Source organism: Chelon labrosus, assembly GCF_963514085.1.
Source record: "Chelon labrosus genome assembly, contig: SCAFFOLD_207, whole genome shotgun sequence".
NCBI classification, from domain to species: domain Eukaryota; kingdom Metazoa; phylum Chordata; class Actinopteri; order Mugiliformes; family Mugilidae; genus Chelon; species Chelon labrosus.
The window spans coordinates 9,192-32,142 of record NW_028181620.1 but is presented as its reverse complement, the minus strand read 5'-3'; the positions used below and the strand labels follow the sequence as shown (position 1 = coordinate 32,142).

Sequence of the window (22,951 nt, the reverse complement as noted above, 5' to 3'; positions counted from 1 at the left end):
CTAAATCGGCAAGTGATGAAGAAATAGCGCCTGCTCTACTGTGCCCCAAAAAGGAGTTTGGGTTCTCACCTAAGCTGATGAAAACAAATGTGACAAGGGACACCCAAATCCAGTACACCCGAAAAATGCAATGTAACAAAGTCAGCAAAAAAAGTGGAGGAAGAAATAACATATTTTCTGGAGCACCATGACAACAGGAGACAATTACAAAGAGCAAGAAAAGAATGCAAAAAAGCTTACTGCTTGAGTCCATGAGAACTTCACCAGACATTTAGGATGGAGTATCCTGAGATTACAGTTTCTTACAGCAAATTTTGCAAAAGGCAACCTTTCTGGATTGTGAAACCAACAATCAAGGACAGAGACACATGTCTTTGCAAAATACATGCAAATGTCCAGTTTATGGCAGAAAAACAGTTTTATCACAAAATGATAAAAAGTGCCAATCTCAATGACCTAATGGAGACTGTGCACAAGTCCAACAAAGGAGTGCATGTACAGAGAGTGCCCTGACTGCAAGGACAAGGAACTGCCAACCTCTGACTTTGACGCAGGAGAGCAAACCTGGTGGTTTGAATGTAGAAGCAAGGTTGAGGAGAGGGAAAAAAATAAAACAGATGGAACAAAAGAAAAATTTAAAGTTCACCTCACAGTCAAGGAAGTTGATCACTGTACACTGTTCATGTTTTGCTTCCAACAGCCAGTTCGACTTTTGCAACTTGCTTCTATGTGCATTCATTTTTTTAAATAACTTTATGTTTCAAAGATGATGTTATTTTGTGTTTTGCTCTGTGTCACATGTCATTTCCAACACATGCTGTCTTTTCCACCCCGCAATGTCATCTCCATCACAACACATATATTACATGAAATTCATAATAATAACACAGTTACACTATAACATTAAGAAAATTATGCAGTTATAGTTATACCTATATAACTAGTTATAGTTATATAGTCATGGTTGTGCATTGTGAGAACTTCATCGAAAGACCTCAGCAAAACAGTTAAAAGGTGTTTGTCATCTAAAACATGTAAAACTATTATCTTTAAAATTCTTAAAATAAATACAATTATACATTTGGGTTATATCTATTTGTGAATTATCATTAAATGTTTCGAAAACATGGGTTATGTTTGTAATTTTGTTTGAAATCACATTTTTTTGTGGTGGTGGTGATGGAAATGACGCGTTCCAAAATGACCAATATATATATATATATATATATATATATATATATATATATATATATATATATATATATATATATACATAACACGACCATATTCCTCTCATACAGCGCCCATCATAATTTCATCCAAATAGCCAATTATGCTTATTAGTCGATCACGACTTTTAGGACAGCCAATAGCTACTTTCCTTACTGAGGAGTTGGAAACACTGCACAAATACCACGTACAAATGTTTCCCATCAGAACATTGCATCATGCCAAGTGTTATTGACTTCTAATGTCAGTGGCGGTTGATCGGTGTGTGTGATCATCGTAAATAATCACATCCTACGGAGGGCAGTAATACGCCCAGTAGCGTCAAAACTGCCAAAAATCCCTGAAGAAGAAGCCTCTCTTCACACCGGAAACAACGCATGTCATATGATGGCTTGTTTTTTTATTTCAGCACCCCTTTGCTGCATTTAGTTGGAGTCGTATTTGCGGTGTCCCTACGAACGGGCCCTTCCTGCGGTATTCATCTTATCGTAAGTGAAAAAATTCGACAAGGTCTTTGCGCATTGTCTACACGATTTCCCATGTTGTAACCACGAGCTCTTTACTTCCAATTTAAGGCAGCATTCGACTTGTGTTACGTAACAAGTGTTAGCTGTTCGTTATGTCCTTCAAAGATCTTAGCATTTTAGCACATATTTTTGCGACATGTTTCGGTTAACTTTATCACCCCATGGCCATTTCACACTCTGATAATAATAGGTGTCTAAGTACCGCTCTATTTTATGCTAATTAGATAACGTTACCATGATTTATTTTACATGGCGCCCTTAATTACTTTCGTAGTTCCTCTTTATCGATGAGAACGTTTATAACATTTTTTTTTTCTCCATCACAGTCGTCAAACGGTCTGGATAACACAATATCTATTATGGCTGATGTGAGTATGGCCTGTCTGTCATTCTTCAAGTTAGCTTCCTCATGAGTGCTTGTTCTCTCTAACATGTTTGCGTAGTGGTTTATACAGCAGAGCTCGAGATCCCATTTAACATTTTCAAACTTTAATCATTGTAACCTAAGGTTTGTTGAATTTTTGTTGCGTATGCTAAACTAATGGGGCGTTCTATTTGTCCACCGAACTCGTTTTCCGAGTCGTTTTCCCGAGTTACGAACCGGAAGTTGCAAATAGAACGCCCCCGAGGTCGTATACAAGTCGTCAACTCGTCGAAGCTCAGAGGACCCCGAGTTCAGTTTCCAAGATGGCTACCACGAGCATCACACGTAGTAAACATTGTGGTTTTCTACTATTTTAAGCACGTTTGTCTTTGTTGTAACCAAATGTAGAAGTCGCACACATAGCAGTGTATACGGTTACCCAATAGGCATGTCGCTACAGCTAAATACCGCTTAATAAGTTATTTTGTAGCTTGTGCAGTTTAAATTGGCTAGAGACGCTCCATGTTGCTATGACAACAATGCCGAGTCTTGAGTGGAAAGCGGAGCAGTAGCCTATCGTTAACGTTAATCAAAACGGAATATTCAGATATCGAACTGTGTAATATGTAATGAACATGTGAAATCCGCCGTGGTTGCACTGTAAACGAGATAAACACTATAAACATCTTTTCTCCGACCTGTCGTGTTGTGTACAAAGCAGAACGCAAAAACCCGCTGTAACTTGTTTTCCGACACGGATGTGACGTCACTCCCGAGTTGCAAGTCGCGCTTACAAGACAAATAGAACGCACCATTAGGTCTCTAGCCACAATAATTTTAAAAGATGTTTGTGAAGGACTGTTGACACGAGTATGTTTGTACCAGTGGCGGTTCTACATTGAATTACGCCCCGGGCACCTTCTGTGCACGGCACCTTCTCAGCAAGCAGGGGCGCCTGCAGCTGCAGGGGGCGCCAATTTCCAATTCCCCACGCAGATATGACAGATAATAGAAAACCATGTAGCAGCGCAGATTTTTCATTCATTCATTTTCTATACCCGGTTATTCCTGTTAAGGGTCGCGGGGGTCTGCTGGAGCCTATCCAAGCTGTCATCGGGCGAGAGGCAGGGGTACACCCTGGACAGGTCGCCAGTCCATCGCAGGGCTAACACAGAGACAGACAACCATTCACACTCACACTCACACCTATGGCCAATTTAGAATCACCAATTAACCTAATGAGCATGTCTTTGGATGGTGGGAGGAAACCGGAGTACCCAGAGAGAACCCACGCAGACACAGGGAGAGCATGCAAACTCCACACAGAAAGGCCAGCCGGCCCATGGATTCAAACCGGTGACCTTCTTGCTGTGAGGCATCAGTGCTAACCACCTTTCCACTGTGCCGCCCCACGGCGCAGATTTATTTGTTTATTTTTTTTCCCAAGTGCTTGTGTCTTGAAAAAATGCTCCCCGGTTCGCCCGTGCCTAAAACCGCTACTGGTTAGTACCATTGACTGTACATAGAATGGACAAACCCATCGTCACTCATTGGATTACTGAGGAGCGAGATAAAGCCGGCCAAGATGGCGTCTGAGTCAGACCCATAAAAAATATTTTAATTTTTTCCTTAAAAGTGGAATTAGTTTAATGCAAACATATTGTAAATGTTCTCTATGCTGCATTTTGGTAAGACAACAAACGCAAACACATTTTGACAACTTTACTTGATTCTACTCCCAAGAATTTTTAATACAAAGTAACAAAATGAACAGAATATAAAATAAATATCTTTCTTAAACAGAAACCTGTCCTGCTTAACTTAAAACTGTGGAAATCAATATAAAACAATAGAAAGCAGAACATTCCTCTTGTAATAGAGCAATAAGAAAAGTGCAAACAGAAAGTGTGAGGAAAAGTTGTTGTCTTCCTGTATCATCTTCGCAAGCAAAAGTACCTCGAACAATGAGATGAGCGGGATTCCTGCTGTCAGCTCATTGGTAGGAGACGACCTGGGAATAAGTTTATCGCAAATTTTCGTATAAAGCGCCATGTTATTCATTCATTCCGTTGACATTTTACACACCATTTGCGTGTAATGCGGGACAAAGTGCGTCCCGTTTCAGCTCAATACGGGACGCATACTTTTGTTTCTAAATACGGGACGATTCCGTTTTTCAAGGGGCGGTTGGCAACCCTACTTACAACAGTCACTCCAGGGTTTCTGTGGGGTCTTAAAAAGTTAAAAATTTGATAATGCCAATTTAAGGCCATAAAAAGTCATAAATACGAGCTTATTTTGCATTGTTGGTCTTAAATTACATTTAGTCAAGTCTGAAATCGATAGAATATAGAATTTTTCGATAATTTCACTTGAAATCTGTTAGAGAATAATAGGAAGAAAACCCAGAGCCAGAACTGCAAGTCATTCTGGGAGATGTAGGCAGAGGAAGGGCTTTAGCCTCTCGACCTATCACAGCCCAGCTAAGCCAGTTTGGTGGCAACAACAACAACAACAAAAAAGAAGGGCGTGGAGTGAAAGTGAAAATATGAGTGCGACAGCGCGAGAGGAAATTGTAGTCAGACCGATGTTGTCTGCGAGTGAGCATACTTATTGGTAGTGTAAGAGTCGGTTAAGTTTCATTTATCTGCCCACCGAGTGAGTCATCTTTGATGGCCAGTTATATGAGACAAATCTTTTTTTCCACCGCTACTGAATATTAATTAAAAATGAATGAAAATTAAATGCTACTGAATATGTCATTGTTACCATTTGAAAAAAAAATAAAGTGACGGGTAAAAATGGGCTATGACGGGATTTTTATGACCCTGTCAGTCAAAATGACAGACAATGGGAAAAAGTCTAGCTCAACCTCTGATCAAGAGGTACATGGTAGCATGCTATACGACAAAACATCAAAGCGATATAAAGAAATAACGGATGCAGTGGCGTATCATTTAGCGAAGGACATGCTCCCGCTCTGCACAGTTGAGAAGTCAATAATTATCGATATCGACTGATAAGAAACGCTTATATCATGATACATTTTTCAGCCTTATCACCCAGCCCTATCCGCACAATACACAGCAAATTCAGCATACCCAAATCAACACCATCAGAGTTAATCTCAACACTTTTAAAGTGTCTATATGGGTCCACACCACAGAGTGTTTGACTCTTTTTGAAGTGTTGGTACGTTAACACTCCCAAAGTGTTATTATTGACTCTTCTTAGAGTTAAAATTTCACACTTCTCAACACTAACCAGTGTTAGCTTCTCTCAACACTAGTGTTAGATATCAACTTTCTCATCGTGTCAGTTGTTAACTATTACAGGTGTTTACTCCATATTTACACTGTATGTTGAATTAAAAGAGAAATATAGTCAAATAACTAATACAGAGTCTTTGGACTTAATGTGAACCACCAAACAGACAGCGAGTGGTGCCACAGTAGTTCCAGGATACAGCAGCCTGCAGCGGGGCAGCTAACTTTACCACTTGCTGTCTTATTGGTCTCTATCAACTTTTCCGGTATTTTTATTGGGGAAGACAGAAAGCTCTCAAATAATGTATCTACATTTCCCTGTAGGATATATCGAACTCTTGCTCTTCGTTAGCGTATAATGGCACAGACTGTGATGGGCCCGCTAACCTAACATGGTTTAGCTAGGGTCAAACTTAATGCCAAGCATTTTAACCACACCGCGGTTATACAGTCTTTGTCTACTTGGTCAGCTGTAAAAACTGAAATAGCCTACTTTTGTTAACCTTGTAATTGTGCATGAATTAGCATTTACTGACTGTAGCATATGTGTAAACTCGAATTTAGCGTTAGCTTGTTGTTCGGACACAGCCCTGTACGGGGCATGATGCCGCATGCGAGATTAACAATCAATATTTACGTCAAACATAACATTATACACAAAGTGAAGCACATTTACTCACCAAATAATGTTTTCTCATCAGTGAAAATCAGTCAGTAGTTGTCGGGATGACTGTCCATATCCAGGTGCGGGTATAATAAATGGGCGGAGTTTATAAATTAACACCTTAGGTGTTACATCCAGGTTCAGAGCTCGTCGTAGAAATGAAGAGAGTTAAATGTGTTGCACTGACACAGAGTTAATTGACAAACACTCCATTCTGACGCTCTGTTTTAACACCAGTTAATTGTCCTCAGAGAGAGACGGATGCAAGAGTGACACCTGCTGAACTAAGCGATGAAAACAAAGGAGGCGCTGCCGTTTGGCGTAAACTGGTAATGCTCCATTTAATACTCGAACTGAGCAATCCTTATGAGGCGAACTGCATGCCAGAGGACACTCAAACTCTGCAGCCTGGGTCTGAAGGCAGTGGAATCTTACTTAAAAGCAGAGAAACACCAGACTGCTCTTAAAAGTCTCTAACAGTCTCATGCGATAACCCAGTTTTGTTCGCCGTTGCCAGGACCAAGTATCGCCAGAGGTGGTGTTACAGCCAGCTCTGTGCGAACTGCGCAATACACAGACTCTACCAATTCTGCTGCCTCATCATCATAAAGTGTCGTGCGGGAAATCTTTGGATTATCTGCAACTCTGACGACCTGAAATCATGGCTGGCTCTGTTAATTTTAATATTCCTGCCAATATGGCGGTATCAACAAAAAAAGTCCAGGGGTCTAGAGTTGTCTACAGCCATGTGTTTCAAAGCCATTTAATTGCATTGAAATACATTACAAACCCATGCATGGCACATAGGATGGAGGAAGTTGGGACATGTCTCAATGCATGCTAAATCACATCTAGAGGGTAGTTGATAGTTGAATGACAATACATTTTGTTATTTTGAAAGTAATTCTGGGTCTCTGATTTTCCTTATTTTTCGTACTTCAAGTAGATCTTAAATTTAACCCAAAAAGGTCTTAAAAAGTCTTAAATTTCACTTGCTCAAACCTGCAGAAACCCATTAATATGCACATGTATAGTAAATAGTAGGACATATTTTTCAGTATATATATATATATATATATGTTCCTTTTATAAAGTCTTATTTCATTAATAAATTACAGAAAACAATTTGTACTACATAAGGTCCCAGGTTTGAATCCATGGGCCGACTGGGCCTTTCTGTGTGGAATTTGCATGTTCTCCCTGTGTCTGCGTGGGTACTCCGGTTTCCTCCCACCATCCAAAGACATGCTTGTTAGGTTAATTGGTGATTCTAAATTGGCCGTAGGTGTGAGTTTGATCTCTCTGCGTTAGCCCTGCGATAGACTGGCGACCTGTCCAGGGAGTACCCCGCCTCTCGCCCAATGACAGCTGGGATATGCTCCAGCAGACCCCGCGACCTTAACAGGAACAAGCGGTTACAGTATATGAATGAATTTGTACTAGGGCTGCAACAACGAATCGATAAAATCGATAAAATTCGATTATTAAAAAAGTTGGCAACGAATTTCATTATCGATTCGTTGTGTCGCACGATTATTATGCCACGGAGATGTTTGTTGTATAAAAAAAAGTTGAGTTGAGCGCGGAGCGGACGTAGAGGAAAGACCATCAGAGAGACCCTAACGTTGTTCTGAAACATGGCGGAGGCGGAGAAATCGGTACAACCTAAGTCATCCAAGGTGCAGTACGCCGAAATTAAACTACAAATGAGACCTGGAAGTGGAATCCAGTGTTCAGCCTGGTTTGTAATGTGTTGATGCACCGGGTATGGTACGGTCGTACGGCGCAGGCGAAGCGGGGAGATTTTTTTCGTCACGTAGCGTTTGTTAGCGATATGTATTTATGCCTTTTGGATTCGAGACTTCTGTCACATGAACCTCGTTGTCAACTTGGGAAATGGGCAAGATGTAAGTTTAATGATTGCTGGCTTTGTAACGTGAAGTTGGAGAGAAGCTTAGCCACGTTTGCTAGTAGTATGTTTCAACATGAAGTAGCAAGGCGTCTCACGGCATATTACAAAATATAATAACAGATAATAAAACGTTCGTGGCTTGTAGCCTTCACCAGCGTCCACATTACGGAGCTGGAGGAAGTAAAAAAAAAAGAGACGGATGCAACAAGAGTGACACCTGCTGAACTAAGCGATGAAAACAAAGGAGGCGCCGCCGTGTGGCGTAAACTGGTACTGCCCCATGTAAAACACTGGCTGTTACAGCTTGAATGAAATGATTTCGTTGATTAGCTGAAACATGCTGAACAATCCTTATGAGGCGAACTGCAGACTTTACCGATTTTTTTAAAAATGATTTAATGAATAATTTTTTAAATGATTACTTTAACAGCTCAGAGATGTTCAAGGAGCCACCTGTTTATGCAATTTCTGCTCTGTCAGCTCTGTTTTTGAATAAAGGGTTGGAAATTAATGCTTTTTTGTTGTCCGATTCATCGATTAATAGAAAAAATTATCGACAGATTAATCGATTATTAAAATAATCGTTAGTTGCAGCCCTAATTTGTACTACATATTTACCAAGTTTGAACCACTAGCAATTCATATGTATAGATATATAAAATAAAAGATCTCACTATCCTTCGTCTGACTTTTTTTTACTGCTGTATTTTTTTGTAAACTACACATTTCTCCATTATACTGTACTATGATATACTACCTGCGTTCCTAAAAAAAAATCTTACTGTCACCAAGTTCTGATGGCGATGTATTTTTAGATGACGTGTGTATCTCACGGGTTTGAGAAATTTTGCACATACACTATATTACCAAAAGTATTCGCTCACCTGCCTTTACTCATTCTATGAACTGAAGTGCCATCCCATTCCTAACTCATAGAATTCAATATGATGTCGGTCCACCTTTTGCAGCTATTACAGCTTCAACTCTTCTGGGAAGACTGTCCACAAGGTTGAGGAGAGTGTTTATAGGAATTTTTGACCATTCTTCCAAAAGCGCATTGGTGAGGTCACACACTGATGTTGGTCGAGAAGGCCTGGCTCTCAGTCTCCGCTCTAATTCATCCCAAAGGTGTTCTATCGGGTTCAGGTCAGGACTCTGTGCAGGCCAGTCAAGTTCATCCACACCAGACTCTGTCATCCACGTCTTTATGGACCTTGCTTTGTGCACTGGTGCACAGTCATGTTGGAAGAGGAAGGGGCCCGCTCCAAACTGTTCCCACAAGGTTGGGAGCATGGAATTGTCCAAAATGTTTTGGTATCCTGAAGCATTCAATGTTCCTTTCACTGGAACTAAGGGGCCAAGCCCAGCTCCTGAAAAACAACCCCATACCATAATTCCTCCTCCACCAAATTTCACAGTTGGCACAATGCAATCTGAAATGTACCGTTCTCCTGGCAACCTCCAAACCCAGACTCGTCCATCAGATTGCCAGATGGAAAAGCGTGATTCATCACTCCAGAGAACGCGTCTCCACTGCTCTAGAGGCCAGTGGCGGCGTGCTTTACACCATTGCATCCGACGCCTTGCATTGCACTTGGTGATGTGTGGCTTGGCTGCAGCTGCTCGGCCATGGAAACCCATTCCATGAAGCTCTCTGCGTACTGTACTTGGGCTAATCTGAAGGTCACATGAAGTTTGTAGCTCTGTAGCAATTGACTGTGCAGAAAGTCGGCGACCTCTTTGCACTATGCGCTTCAGCATCCGCTGACCCCTCTCCGTCACTTTACGTGGCCTACCACTTCGTGGCTGAGTTGCTGTTTTTCCCAAACGCTTCCATTTTGTTATAATAGAGCTGACAGTTGACTGTGGAATATTTAGGAGCGAGGAAATTTCACGACTGGATTTGTTGCACAAGTGGCATCCTATGACAGTTCCACGCTGGAATTCACTGAGCTCCTGAGAGCGGCCAATTCTTTCACAAATGTCTTGTTTCACAGTCTGCATGCCTGAGTGCTTGAATTTATACACCTGGGGCCAGGCCAAGTGATTAGAACACCTGATTCTGATCATTTGAATGGGTGAGCGAATACTTTTGGTAATATAGTGTACGTCGCTGCCTTACATGCTAGGGGTGGGGAAAAAAAATCGATTCTCCGATGGATTTCGATTCTGTCTTGAACGATTCTGTCTCGATTCAAATAAGTTCATAATCGGAATTTTAAAATTAATTGTTATTCTCTTAATTTTTAATTAGTTCGCCCGCTGCAATACTCTGTGCGCCTGCTGCGGAGCTCAACAGAAAACTCTACTCTCTGGCCTGCTGATTCTCTGCTATACACGCATGCGCACTTAACACACGTGCGAGTTGTTTACATGCAAAAAAGTTTAAGCGGCGATAAAATGGCTGCAATGGCGAGCGCTAGACCAGAGCCCGTCTACGGAGAGCCTCGCCACTCTCTATTAAGTCCCATTGTAACGAACAGTTCAGAAGCCGGAAGTTCACTGAGAGTGGAACTTCTCCCCTTATTGGACATTCTCTGGCTCGACTCATACGACCTGCACCGGCTTCTTTAAAAGCTGCCGTATGGCAGCATTTTGGATTCTATGAGGTTGGAGGCAAGATGGACAAGACTTACACCGTTTGTAAGGTCTGTGGAATTCAAATCAAATACTTAGGAAATACAATGAATTTGCGAAGCCGCATTTCACGATACCATCCAGAGTTGACAGAAAAAAGGGGACCCATTCCTGATGCCAGCCATCTGTTTTTCTTTCTCTAATGATCAACACAATAGTAGGAAGTGATTTGCAAATTCTGAGTAGCAAACTCATATTTAAGAATCTGACCAAACTAAAATATGTGTACATATCACAAAATTTAAAATCAGGCATGGAAATGTACATTAAAAAAAAAATAAAAAATCGAGATTAATCGATAATCGTTTTAGAATCGAATCGTTGACCTCTGAATCGGAATCGAATCGAATCGTGAGGTGCCAAGAGATTCCCACCCCTATTACATGCACTCATCGCCACTTTGCCGTGGATGTCTTGTTTCTACCCCAAGTCAGTCCCATTCAAAATTCCACACGGCCTGACTGTGACTCTATGATAGACTGCACCTTCTCCTTTTTACAGTAATCCTGGCTGTGGCACAATCGACCTTCTGTATAACCACTCTTTACAACCATGTGGATGCCACTGAAACCAAAATGAGTTTTGTCTTGTGGAGAAACAATGTGATTCTATTCTTGAGGATTATGAAAATGGCTTTGTTAAAAAAGGAGTTGTAATAATCAAGTATGAGATTTGCATTAATGCAAGTATTTCCAGTGCAACAATATAGTAATAGGCTATAAACACACCAGTTGATGGCAAAAAGGGGAAAGAAATCCAAATAAATAACTTGCACTATGTAATGCCATGTAATGAAGGGTTTTTAACAAGTTTTTGATAACTTGCAATCCAGTGGAAAGGTTTTAGAAGACTGAAACAAAGTGTTTTGGGAGTGGATCTTTTTATATATTATATCCTTCAGTGCTGCAGCTGTTGTTTGACAGGGTTTCTCCAATACATTTGATTTGATATTCAAATTTGTCATGTGGCACAGTGGTTATCACTGGCGGAGCAGGCTGTCAATACTGCCTGAACCAGCAAATATGAGTTCTTTGCTGCTTGGACTAAGACTACTTGGAGTAGCAAATACTCTAATTAATTGTATTCATTAGGGGTCCATGCAACGACGTTGCAGGATCCCTATTGTTTTTCTTCCGATTTTTAGGGGTCCATGCAACAAAGTTGCAGGATCACTATTGATTTTGTTGCGATTTTTATTATTCTTCTTTGCCTTATTATTCTGCTTAGCTAGAAGTGTCTGCCCAGGACAAACTGCAAAATAACCTCAAAGCAAAATAAACTCCTCCTAGCCCTTTCATCCAGTTTTCACCAAACTTGGCATGTATCATTTATGGACAAAGATAATGAAAAGTTTTCAAAAGAACTTTAGCAGGGTTATTGATTACAAAGTTAATGGCTAATTAATTTTTACAGTGTTGCGCGGCATAACTCCAAAACTAATATTTTGTGAAGTATATACCCAAACTTAATCAAACTTCAGATCATTGAGAATAATATGATTCTGTACATGCACCCCACATTTTGTGACCCTTGGTCTCTAGGGGGCGCTACAAAAGCAACATTTCAATATCTCAAAAACTGCAATAGCTAACTTCATGAAATTTGCCATACACAATCTGTAAAATATTGTGTACACGCCTATCAAGTTGCGTGACATTACATCTGCAGGGGGCGCTACAGGTGACACAGAAACATTTCACATGACTTTAAGGCCTATAACTTCTGAAGTATTCACCCAGTTCTTATGGGTGTAACTTAGCAACCGTCATTATAACATGCTTCCGTGCATGCATGCCTATGACTCCCTCTCATGGCAGAATGAGCCAATGTCATCTGTGGACGACTGCGTACAAGCCCACCAAATTTTGTTGCTTCCAACCCGCCTGACTCTCATTCACTTGTCAGCCAAAGGATTCCTCCGCAGACACTTTGCCTCCTTTCAGGCTATGTCCGGCCTGCATATGCCTCTGCGTCCCACTTTGCAACGGCATGGACCCCTTTATGATCACTTGCGATCGTATAGTTAATTGATATATCTGCATTCCCAAGTAAGGTGATTAGTAATTTGTGATTAATACTCCTGTTGTTGTTACAGCACTGGTCTGATTTTATATTTTTATCCATTTTTAACATATTTTTCTTTGCAGGATTTGAAGAGGTATCTATATAAACAATTGCAAAGGTAATGTAGTAACAATTTTTATGTTCAGTGTTAGAGCTGTTAATGTAATTATCTGAATGTCTAATGTTTCATTCTCATGAAGTGTTGAAGGTCTCCAAGCTATTATAGTGACAGACAGGGATGGTGTCCCAGTTATCAAAGGTAAGAAACCATTTCTCTTTTTTTCGGTCATATCATGGCTTCATTCTACACTATTGAGTCCTGTAGAACGTATCACTCTAAGCTGGATTGATCTAGACCAGTGGTTCCCAAACTTTTCGCAGCCCGTACCCCTTCAGACTTTTGACCTCCAGCCATGTACCCCCTACTCTCACGCACTTCTCGTAGCTAGAAAAAGAAATGTCTGTGAGCCTGCCGCCACCCCCACCACCCACATTTAGCATGCATAACATACAAATAAAATCTCTTAACGTGAATTATTTCTCACAAAATAGATTTATTTACCAGCATTTTCAGTGAGCAGCAGCAGTTCACTTTTGAAAAAAGAAATCTACCAAACATTTCTACATTTGTGGGCTGACTGGTGGTAGTAGTTGAGGTCTCTCTGGAAGGGCAATCTATCCGTTTTTGCCGGTTAGCCGGGCAACCTAGTTTACCTCAGACTTGACAGCTCAAATGACAGAAAGTTATTAGAACTGTTGACGACATAATTTATTTTTTAATCTAGAAAAATTGGTGCACTGCACCTTTAGAAAAATAGCGCTGTCTCTTTAAGAAAGATGTAGCCCTGAGTTGTTGTTGAAGTTGTGCATGGCTGTGGATGTGTGCCGCTGAACTGACGGCATATTGCAAATATAAAGTAAAAATAAATAAAGATGAACGTTTGTTAGGCAAGATTATTAGAAAACATGGCATAAACTTTCATTGCTATGCAGACGACACCCAGCTATATTTATCCATGAAACCATATGAACCTAATCAGCTGGTTAAACTCCAAGCATGCCTTAAAGACATAAAGGCTTGGATGACCTGTAATTTCCTACTCTTAAACTCAGACAAAACAGAAGTTATTGTATTCGGTCCTAAGCATCTCAGAGATTCATTATCTAATCATGTGGTTTCTTTGGATGGCATTACCTTGGCCTCCAGTACTACTGTGAAAAACCTTGGTGTTATATTTGATGAGGATATGTCCTTTAAATGTCACATAAAGCAAGTGACCAGGACTGCCTTCTTTCATCTGCGTAATATCGTCAAAATTAGGAACATCCTGTCTCAGAGTGATGCCGAAAAACTAGTTCATGCATTTGTGTCGTCCAGACTGGATTACTGTAATTCATTACTGTCTGGCTATCCAAATAGCTCTTTAAAAAGCCTCCAATTGGTTCAAAATGCCGCAGCAGGAGCATTGACAGGAATTAGCAAGAGAGATGATATTACTCCAGTTTTAGCTTCTCTTCACTGGCTCCCTTTAAAGTCTAGAATAGAATTTAAAATCCTCTTCCTTACATACAAGGCCCTTAAAGGCCTAGCTCCATCGTATCTTAAAGACCTCATTGTACCATATCATCCCAACAGATCACTTTGGTCTGAAAGTGCAGGCCTACTTGTGGTTCCTAGAATTTCAAAAAGTAGAATGGGAGGTAGAGCTTTCAGCTATCAGGCTCCTCTCCTGTGGAACCAGCTCCCAGTTTGGGTTCAGGAGGCAGACACTCTCTCTATTTTTAAGGTATTTTTATTTTTTTCAACTTTTTATTGAACATTTTGAACAATGCATTACAATGTGCCATTGCCCTGCCACTAAAGAACTAAGAACACAGTCATCATTGAATAGAAGTAAGGGGAGATGCATAGAAATCCTAAAATATTTTCAAGGCACCTGTGTACCAGCTCCCAGTTTGGGTTCGGGATGCAGACACCCTCTCTATTTTTAAGGTCAGGCTTAAGACTTTCCTTTTTGATCAAGCTTATAGTTAGGGCTGGACTAAACCATCCCTTAGTTTTGCTGCTATAGGCCTAGGCTGCTGGGGGACGATGCACCAAACACATGTCCTCCTTCTTTCTTCTCTCTCCTCTCTCGCATCCTCCACTTTCTTTTCTCTGGCACAGAGCTCTTGCCCTCTAATTTCCTATCTACTACTAGTCGTGCAATTCTGTGCTATTACTATATAGAATGTTTACTGCTGTGTGTCCCTCCCCCCCTCCCCTCCTCCCCCCTCCTCCTTCTTGTGAGTATCTCTGGCCTGGAGTTGTGCGTTTCCTGTGGAGCTCTATACTACATCTGTTGTCGTGGTCTCATCAGCCTGCCCAGTCTTCATGGAATCCTGCAGTTATCCACACCTACATGAATGAACAATTCTCCAACCTGCCTATGATTCCTCTTACATTTTGAAACTGTCATGTAACATCATCAGTTTATATCCTAAGATTCCACATGTACGCTTTAGTCAGATATGTGTATCTATGACAGATGTATGTTTATCTTGCTGTTCTCTTCTCTCTTTCTTCTGTCTGTACCCGGCTGGCCTTGGGCAGATGGGTCCCTCCATATGAGCTGGGTTCTGCTCGAGGTTTCTTCCTGTTAAAAGGGAGTTTTTCCTTGCCACCGTTGCCTTCAGGCTTGCTCTGGGGGTTTCAGGCCGGGTTTTTGTAAAGCGTCTTGAGACGATTTGTATTGTTATTGACGCTATATAAATAAAATTGAATTGAATTGAATTGAACTACCTTTGCGATCTACTGGTTGATCGCAATAGACATAATCGGCACCCCTGATCTAGCTATTGACATAATTGACTCACATGAAAAACAGTCTTTTGATTTTTCATTTAGGTGGAGAATCAGAAAATGAGAAAACAGTTATCCGTTTTTTCAGTTTCAAAATGTAATCAGGCTGAGTTCAGAATCAACTCTTTCGCGTACCCCCTACGTCACTTTGTGTACCCCCACGGGTACGCATACCCCAGATTGGGAATCACTGGTCGAGACTACAGAAAAAAATCACCATTTTTGTATATCCTGTTTAACAGCTCTGTGAGTCGACATTTCTTTTATCCCCAAGTTATTTTCAGATACACATCTGTCTGTAAAGAGAAGGCTTTTTGTCATTCATACATGGGTCTTGTTACACATAGTGGCCCCTAGTTTACTACACAAGTTGTTTTTCTTCAGGACTCATCATCCATCGCCCTGAAGTTTTCTTAGTGTAGGATGAGGTAATTTGCAAAGCGCCACAATGTCAGTTTATGTTCCTTGTCGAAGTAGGCAGACTCATCCTCTCCTGAGATGAGTCCAACCAATGTCATCATATCATTTTATGATAGAATTGGAGATATGGATGGGTGTATGGTAAAGTGTATAGAGTACAGCAGACTCAGTATTCAGCAATGGGGAGCCAGTGCTGAGAGTGAGTGGACAATATGTGCAAGTCAAGCTTGATAGACTGAGGGCAGTGCAGAGGTGTTGGGTGAGGCCCGTGTGGAGCAGTATCTTTTATCAGTATGCCAGGTATAATAGTATTGAAGGTGAAGCTGCAATTAACAAAGAGCATCCCAATATAGGTCCTTCTATGTAATCATCCAGAGGGTCCGGTCTGGCCCATGGGATGAATTTGAAAAGTAAGAGGAGAAAAAGAAGGAATGAGGAAGAGAGAAAAGAGGATGAGGAGAAGTTGATGTGATAGGAGGAGTGAAGAGAAGAAATGAAGAAAGCAGAGGATGAGGACAATGCAAAGTAAATGGGGAAGGCGAATGAGTATATAAAGGAGAAGGAAGAATGGAAAAGGGGAGACAGGATGAGGAAGATAAGGAAATTACATTGGTGACATTTACTGCAATTTTCCAATAAAATTTGCACCTATTCCTTATTTTTCCGCTAAGACTTGCAGACATAACACTGACCCAAAGAACTAAACAGCAGAAGGCAGGAATTCGCCAAAATCGCACTTTTTCAGGTTATTCATAAAATCTTAATTAAGTCCTTTGTAAAAGGATAGTTCTTTAAATATAAACATTTTCTTAATGTATCTCGTGTACAAAGAAAGAAAAATCTGGATTTTATTTAATAGTTATTATGCTATTATGTTACTGGTCTGGCTTGCTTGGGATCAAATGGTGCTCTATCTGGCCCCTGTACTAAAATGAATTTGACACCCCAAGTTTGCTAACACTTGCGCTGTATCCCTGCAGTTGCCAATGATAACGCCCCAGTTCACGCTCTGAGACCTGGCTTCCTGTCGACATTTGCTCTTGCCACAGATCAGGGTAGCAAGCTGGGCCTCTCCAAGAACAAGAGCATCATCTGCTACTACAACACTTACCAGGTCAGATTCCAGCTTTTAATATTCTCTATATGCACTATAGTGTGTTATTAGTATTCTATGTTTGTCTTATAAATAATAACGGTTTTGTACAAAAAACCCTAAGACTTCAGAAAAACTTTAGATTTTGTTAATGTTTTAACAAAAAACTAAAAAATGTGGCAAATGCTGGATCCCCCACCGGCAAACACATGAGCTGTGATTATTCAAACCTAAAGCCTGTCCTCTAAATGTTAATCCACACGGAAGGCTAAATAGATCTTAAGTGTGCTCACCTGATACACCCAGCCATCAGGCACCTTTTTTTTTTTTTTTTTTTATTGTAATTTATTAATCGTTAAGTTTTTTATTAAAACAACATGTCTGTTGTGTTTCTGTGTTGAACAGATTGTGCAGTTCAATCGGCTACCACTGGTCATCAGCCTCATTGCCAGCAGCAATGCCAACACAGGTGAAATCTTTCAGTTATCATTATATGTGGCAATATCTTGTTTTTGGCATATTTACATGGATTGCAGTTTAAGCACAATTGTTCTGTAGAACCATTTTCTTGAGTATAAAACACAAAATAAAATCACTAAATTGAGACTCAAGCTGTAGTTTTATAATACTCTGTCAGTACTGTATAGTACGCCGTTTTAACAGAGTGTTCCATTTCATGGTGTCATAGCAGGGTATTTGCAATTGTGACATTATTATGTATATAGATTCTTCCCAATTGATTTAAGTGTTTATTTGCATTTAGAGCAGGGAATTAAAATCCAATCACAAGTGGTCACTTGTGATGCATTCCAGTGCCAGGTATGAACTGAGCTGTCCACTTGTGATAGAATCACCCAATGCACTTGGTATGAACAGGGCCTTTGTGTGTCATCAGGTCTCATCATGAGTCTGGAGAAGGACTTAGCCCCACTAATAGAGGAACTGAGGCAGGTGGTGGAGGTGACATAACCTGTGTTGGACAGAGTAACCCTAATCATCCTGATCATCTGCGGAATCAACAGTCCTCTCTCTGTCTCTAGTGGTCCATTCTTGTCTAGTGGGAAACCTATTAAGCGTTTGTTTGTTTTACAGTTCCAAGTTATGACTTGATGTCCTCCAGATGTGTTTTCATAATAACCCTTCGACAATTTTTGTTCTGTTCGCTTTGCATTCTGCATGAAGGTCAGAATAAATATTTCAGTAAAATTGCTTCCATGCTTCCATGCCTTTTTATTGCTAAAACTTTTATATATAGTCATTTAAACTAATTTATCCATACATTTTGTTTAATAGACAATTGCATTTGTATCACATTTTTGTCTAGGTTTACCTTAATTTCAGAAGTATTTTTAAGTAATAATTAAATTTTTGACAAGTTATATTGTCAATTAAAATATACATTACATGGATATGTGGTTTAAAGCTGATAATAAATTATATACATATAACAATAAAATACATAAAAAGCAATCAATGGGATCAAACCCTTGCTTTACTACCGAAAGACCGTTGTTTTTTTCAATGTACCACTAGCCCCATTCGTATCACGCTATTGTCATTGGACCGTTTGATTTACGTCACTACTACGCTCTATGAATAATAATAATTAGGGCCCGAGCAACGAAGTGCAAGGGCCCAACGGGGCCATGCAATGGAGTTGCAGGGACCCTATTGTTTTCGTACTGTTTATTATTATTATTAGGGCCCGAGCAACGAAGTGCAGGGGCCCAACGGGGCCATGCAACGGAGTTGCAAGGACCCTATTGTTTTCGTAGTGTTTCTTTTTATTATTATTATTATTATTATTTTCTGCGTCTTTTTAAAATTCTAACGACGTCTAAACATGCACGAAAAGTCCTAAAAATTTGCAGAAAAATTTGTTGCGCCATCTACGGACCAGCCATTCAATTGGAGCCATATTCTAAACCCATCAGGAAGTCTGGTATTTTGATAAAACTGAAAATTGGACAAAAGTTGTTTTTCATAGGGTGTGTAAATCAGGCATTAAACCTTATCAGATTGACTTCAAAATTTGGAAATAGGTTGTCGAAAGACAGGCAAACGATCCTGACCGGGGTTTTATTGACTTTTCGTCAAAGTGGCGTGGGTGTTCTGGCTCCTCAAAGTTTCATGACGCGCCATGAAACAGGAAGTTGCATTAAAGGTGCAGTAGGCAAGTCTTATAAAACTAACTTTCTGTCATATTTGCTGAAACTGACCCTATGTTCAAGTATAATTGCATGAAGCAGGTCATTTTAAAAAAAATTCGGCTCCTCTGGCCCCACCTAGAGCCTGTAGCGCGATTTGCAAGACATCCAACGTTCCACATTCAGATGCACCAATCAAGCCCAGGGGTGTATCTAACAGAGTGTCAATCACTGCTCATGGACACGCCTCGACGGGTCGCATCACTTGGCCGCGGGCGTGTAGAAGGAGCCGGGATGTAATCCTCGTCTGAGGCCTGTGCCTCAGCTTCACTCTCAAACGTCTAACCATATCAACAGGTAGCGGTCATATATCTACCATATAGCAAATTGATAAACTGTGGAAAAAAACGCCACAATGAATGCTTCTAACTGTTACTGATAGCAAACATCACCGATGTAGGCTACTTTCAGAAACATCCTAACCTTGGTTTTGTCCTAAAGTTGACTATTGCTAAATATTTTGACCTAAAGTATAACGACTGTATCGTTGTACTTTAGGTCAAATTATTTAGCAATAACGAAGGGTATTATAAAAACTACGTCGGTGTGTTCCATGCTAGTTTGTTTACTCGCTCTCTCTCGGTTCTCTGCTCGTGCACAGTGTTCCAGGGCCAATATGCACGCGCTCTATCGTGCACAGCTCTCCCTCGTGGGGGGAGGGGCTTGGGAGACCGTTTTGGGCTTTAGCGGAAAGTGGGGCGGGACTGAGAAGTTGTCGATGTTCAAATTTTTTGGCTAAGTCCTGGATCTTCGCAATCGTGCCTACTGCACCTTTAAATGTACTGTAATTCAGTCCAAAGTGCATCAAACTTTTCAGTCTTGTTAATATTCCCTATCTGCACACATCCATATGTCAATATTCATACAATTATTGTCGCGCCACCTATTGTGAACAGGAAATGTTTGATTTTGGACAGTGTTTATAATGTGACCTGCTGTTACTGTCGGGGATTGGATTCTCTTCAGATTTTGTCAGGACATACTTATTGCCGTCGTGATCACTCACTGCGACAATTGTGAGTTTTCGTTAAACTTTGGGCCTGTACTGGTTATGAATATAAAATGTTTACGGTCTTCCTGATTCCATCATCATTTCAAGTAGTGTGCTACTTTGTCCAGTAGATGGAGCCATAGCATTTCTCTCTGGTAGCCAGCTGCCAGTGTGTGTCTGTTGGTTAAACTTGTAATGATTGGTGAAGCTGTTTTAACATACTTTGATGCCACAGAGAGAATAATTATACAATTGTTTGTTGATGCCACAGAGAGACTACATTCAAAACAGCCGAGACTTTCACTGTTTTACTGATTCCATCATCATTTCAAGTAGTGTGCTACTTTATCCAGCAGATGGAGCCATAGCATTTATCTCTGGTGGCTGAATGTCAGTGTGTGCGTGATTGGTGAAGCTGTTTTAACATACTTTGATGCCACAGAGAGAATAATTATACAATTATTGTAGCGCCACTTGTTATGGCTGTAGTTTGCACAATTGAGTGTTGGAATATTTGTCTCCATGTCGGTTGTCCTTTTGTGGCCTTGGATTGGCTGGCGGGTGCTGAGTGGGCCACGCAGCTTCACCTGGAAGAGAGGGACATGGGGGTAAAATATGCAGCCATATTTTAATTGATAAAACAATGAGCAAGAGCTAAGCTAAAGAAATGTGATGGTGGATGTAAATTATAATATGTTGCTCTTTAGGTGTTTGTAGGTGCAATGTGGAATGAGGTGTATTTTGTAGTCACCGGTCTCTTTGTCTTCAGGGTGTTCGGGCAAAAGGCTTCCCCAGACAATGGACTCCGTGTTTTAAAGTTCCGGGGGTAACCAAGTGTAAATTGATGTGGGGGGTTTTGGGATATGTGTGTTTTATTGTTCTAAATGTAATGTGGTTTAGTGTGGGTTTGTTTTCATTAATAATAGGAATTTGAATATGTATATAGGGTTGTGAGGATGTGTGTTTATATAATTGAAGTAAAGGAAAAGTGTGTTAATATGTGAGCAGGCAGTGGATCCCTGTCGATGAAGTCTCCCGAGGTCATTAGCAGAAACGCAGTATAAAAAGGCGCCATTTTAACAGCTTGAGTGTTGCTGGTCTTATGCTGGGAGATTTCATGTGCTCTGTAATATGGATGAATAAAAAGCCTCATCTGTTACACACGCCAAACCTATTATTATTCATAAAATCTTAATTAAGTCCTTTGTAAAAGGATAGTTCTTTAAATATAAACATTTTCTTAATGTATCTCGTGTACAAAGAAAGAAAAATCTGGATTTTATTTAATAGTTATTATGCTATTATGTTACTGGTCTGGCTTGCTTGGGATCAAATGGTGCTCTATCTGGCCCCTGTACTAAAATGAATTTGACACCCCAAGTTTGCTAACACTTGCGCTGTATCCCTGCAGTTGCCAATGATAACGCCCCAGTTCACGCTCTGAGACCTGGCTTCCTGTCGACATTTGCTCTTGCCACAGATCAGGGTAGCAAGCTGGGCCTCTCCAAGAACAAGAGCATCATCTGCTACTACAACACTTACCAGGTCAGATTCCAGCTTTTAATATTCTCTATATGCACTATAGTGTGTTATTAGTATTCTATGTTTGTCTTATAAATAATAACGGTTTTGTACAAAAAACCCTAAGACTTCAGAAAAACTTTAGATTTTGTTAATGTTTTAACAAAAAACTAAAAAATGTGGCAAATGCTGGATCCCCCACCGGCAAACACATGAGCTGTGATTATTCAAACCTAAAGCCTGTCCTCTAAATGTTAATCCACACGGAAGGCTAAATAGATCTTAAGTGTGCTCACCTGATACACCCAGCCATCAGGCACCTTTTTTTTTTTTTTTTTTTATTGTAATTTATTAATCGTTAAGTTTTTTATTAAAACAACATGTCTGTTGTGTTTCTGTGTTGAACAGATTGTGCAGTTCAATCGGCTACCACTGGTCATCAGCCTCATTGCCAGCAGCAATGCCAACACAGGTGAAATCTTTCAGTTATCATTATATGTGGCAATATCTTGTTTTTGGCATATTTACATGGATTGCAGTTTAAGCACAATTGTTCTGTAGAACCATTTTCTTGAGTATAAAACACAAAATAAAATCACTAAATTGAGACTCAAGCTGTAGTTTTATAATACTCTGTCAGTACTGTATAGTACGCCGTTTTAACAGAGTGTTCCATTTCATGGTGTCATAGCAGGGTATTTGCAATTGTGACATTATTATGTATATAGATTCTTCCCAATTGATTTAAGTGTTTATTTGCATTTAGAGCAGGGAATTAAAATCCAATCACAAGTGGTCACTTGTGATGCATTCCAGTGCCAGGTATGAACTGAGCTGTCCACTTGTGATAGAATCACCCAATGCACTTGGTATGAACAGGGCCTTTGTGTGTCATCAGGTCTCATCATGAGTCTGGAGAAGGACTTAGCCCCACTAATAGAGGAACTGAGGCAGGTGGTGGAGGTGACATAACCTGTGTTGGACAGAGTAACCCTAATCATCCTGATCATCTGCGGAATCAACAGTCCTCTCTCTGTCTCTAGTGGTCCATTCTTGTCTAGTGGGAAACCTATTAAGCGTTTGTTTGTTTTACAGTTCCAAGTTATGACTTGATGTCCTCCAGATGTGTTTTCATAATAACCCTTCGACAATTTTTGTTCTGTTCGCTTTGCATTCTGCATGAAGGTCAGAATAAATATTTCAGTAAAATTGC

General features: G+C 40.3%; 1 protein-coding gene across 2 annotated transcripts; it reads left to right on the top strand.

Moving 5' to 3' along the window:
- Positions 1–1,323: 1,323 nt before the first annotated feature.
- On the top strand, positions 1,324–22,951 carry lamtor3 (late endosomal/lysosomal adaptor, MAPK and MTOR activator 3). 2 transcript variants are annotated; one of them, XM_084575291.1, is made up of 9 exons: positions 1,324–1,718; positions 2,084–2,125; positions 12,748–12,782; positions 12,865–12,923; positions 16,907–17,040; positions 17,425–17,488; positions 21,629–21,762; positions 22,147–22,210; positions 22,637–22,951. In XM_084575291.1, exons 1-9 carry the CDS (start codon positions 1,608–1,610, stop codon positions 22,708–22,710), a joined length of 717 nt encoding a protein of 238 aa, XP_084431417.1. In that variant the 5' UTR covers positions 1,324–1,607; the 3' UTR covers positions 22,711–22,951. The 2 variants fall into 2 exon arrangements, with proteins under 2 accessions (XP_084431417.1, XP_084431418.1); XM_084575292.1 differs by lacking the exons at positions 21,629–21,762; positions 22,147–22,210; positions 22,637–22,951 and adding an exon at positions 17,915–18,229 and having other exon boundaries at positions 1,333–1,718.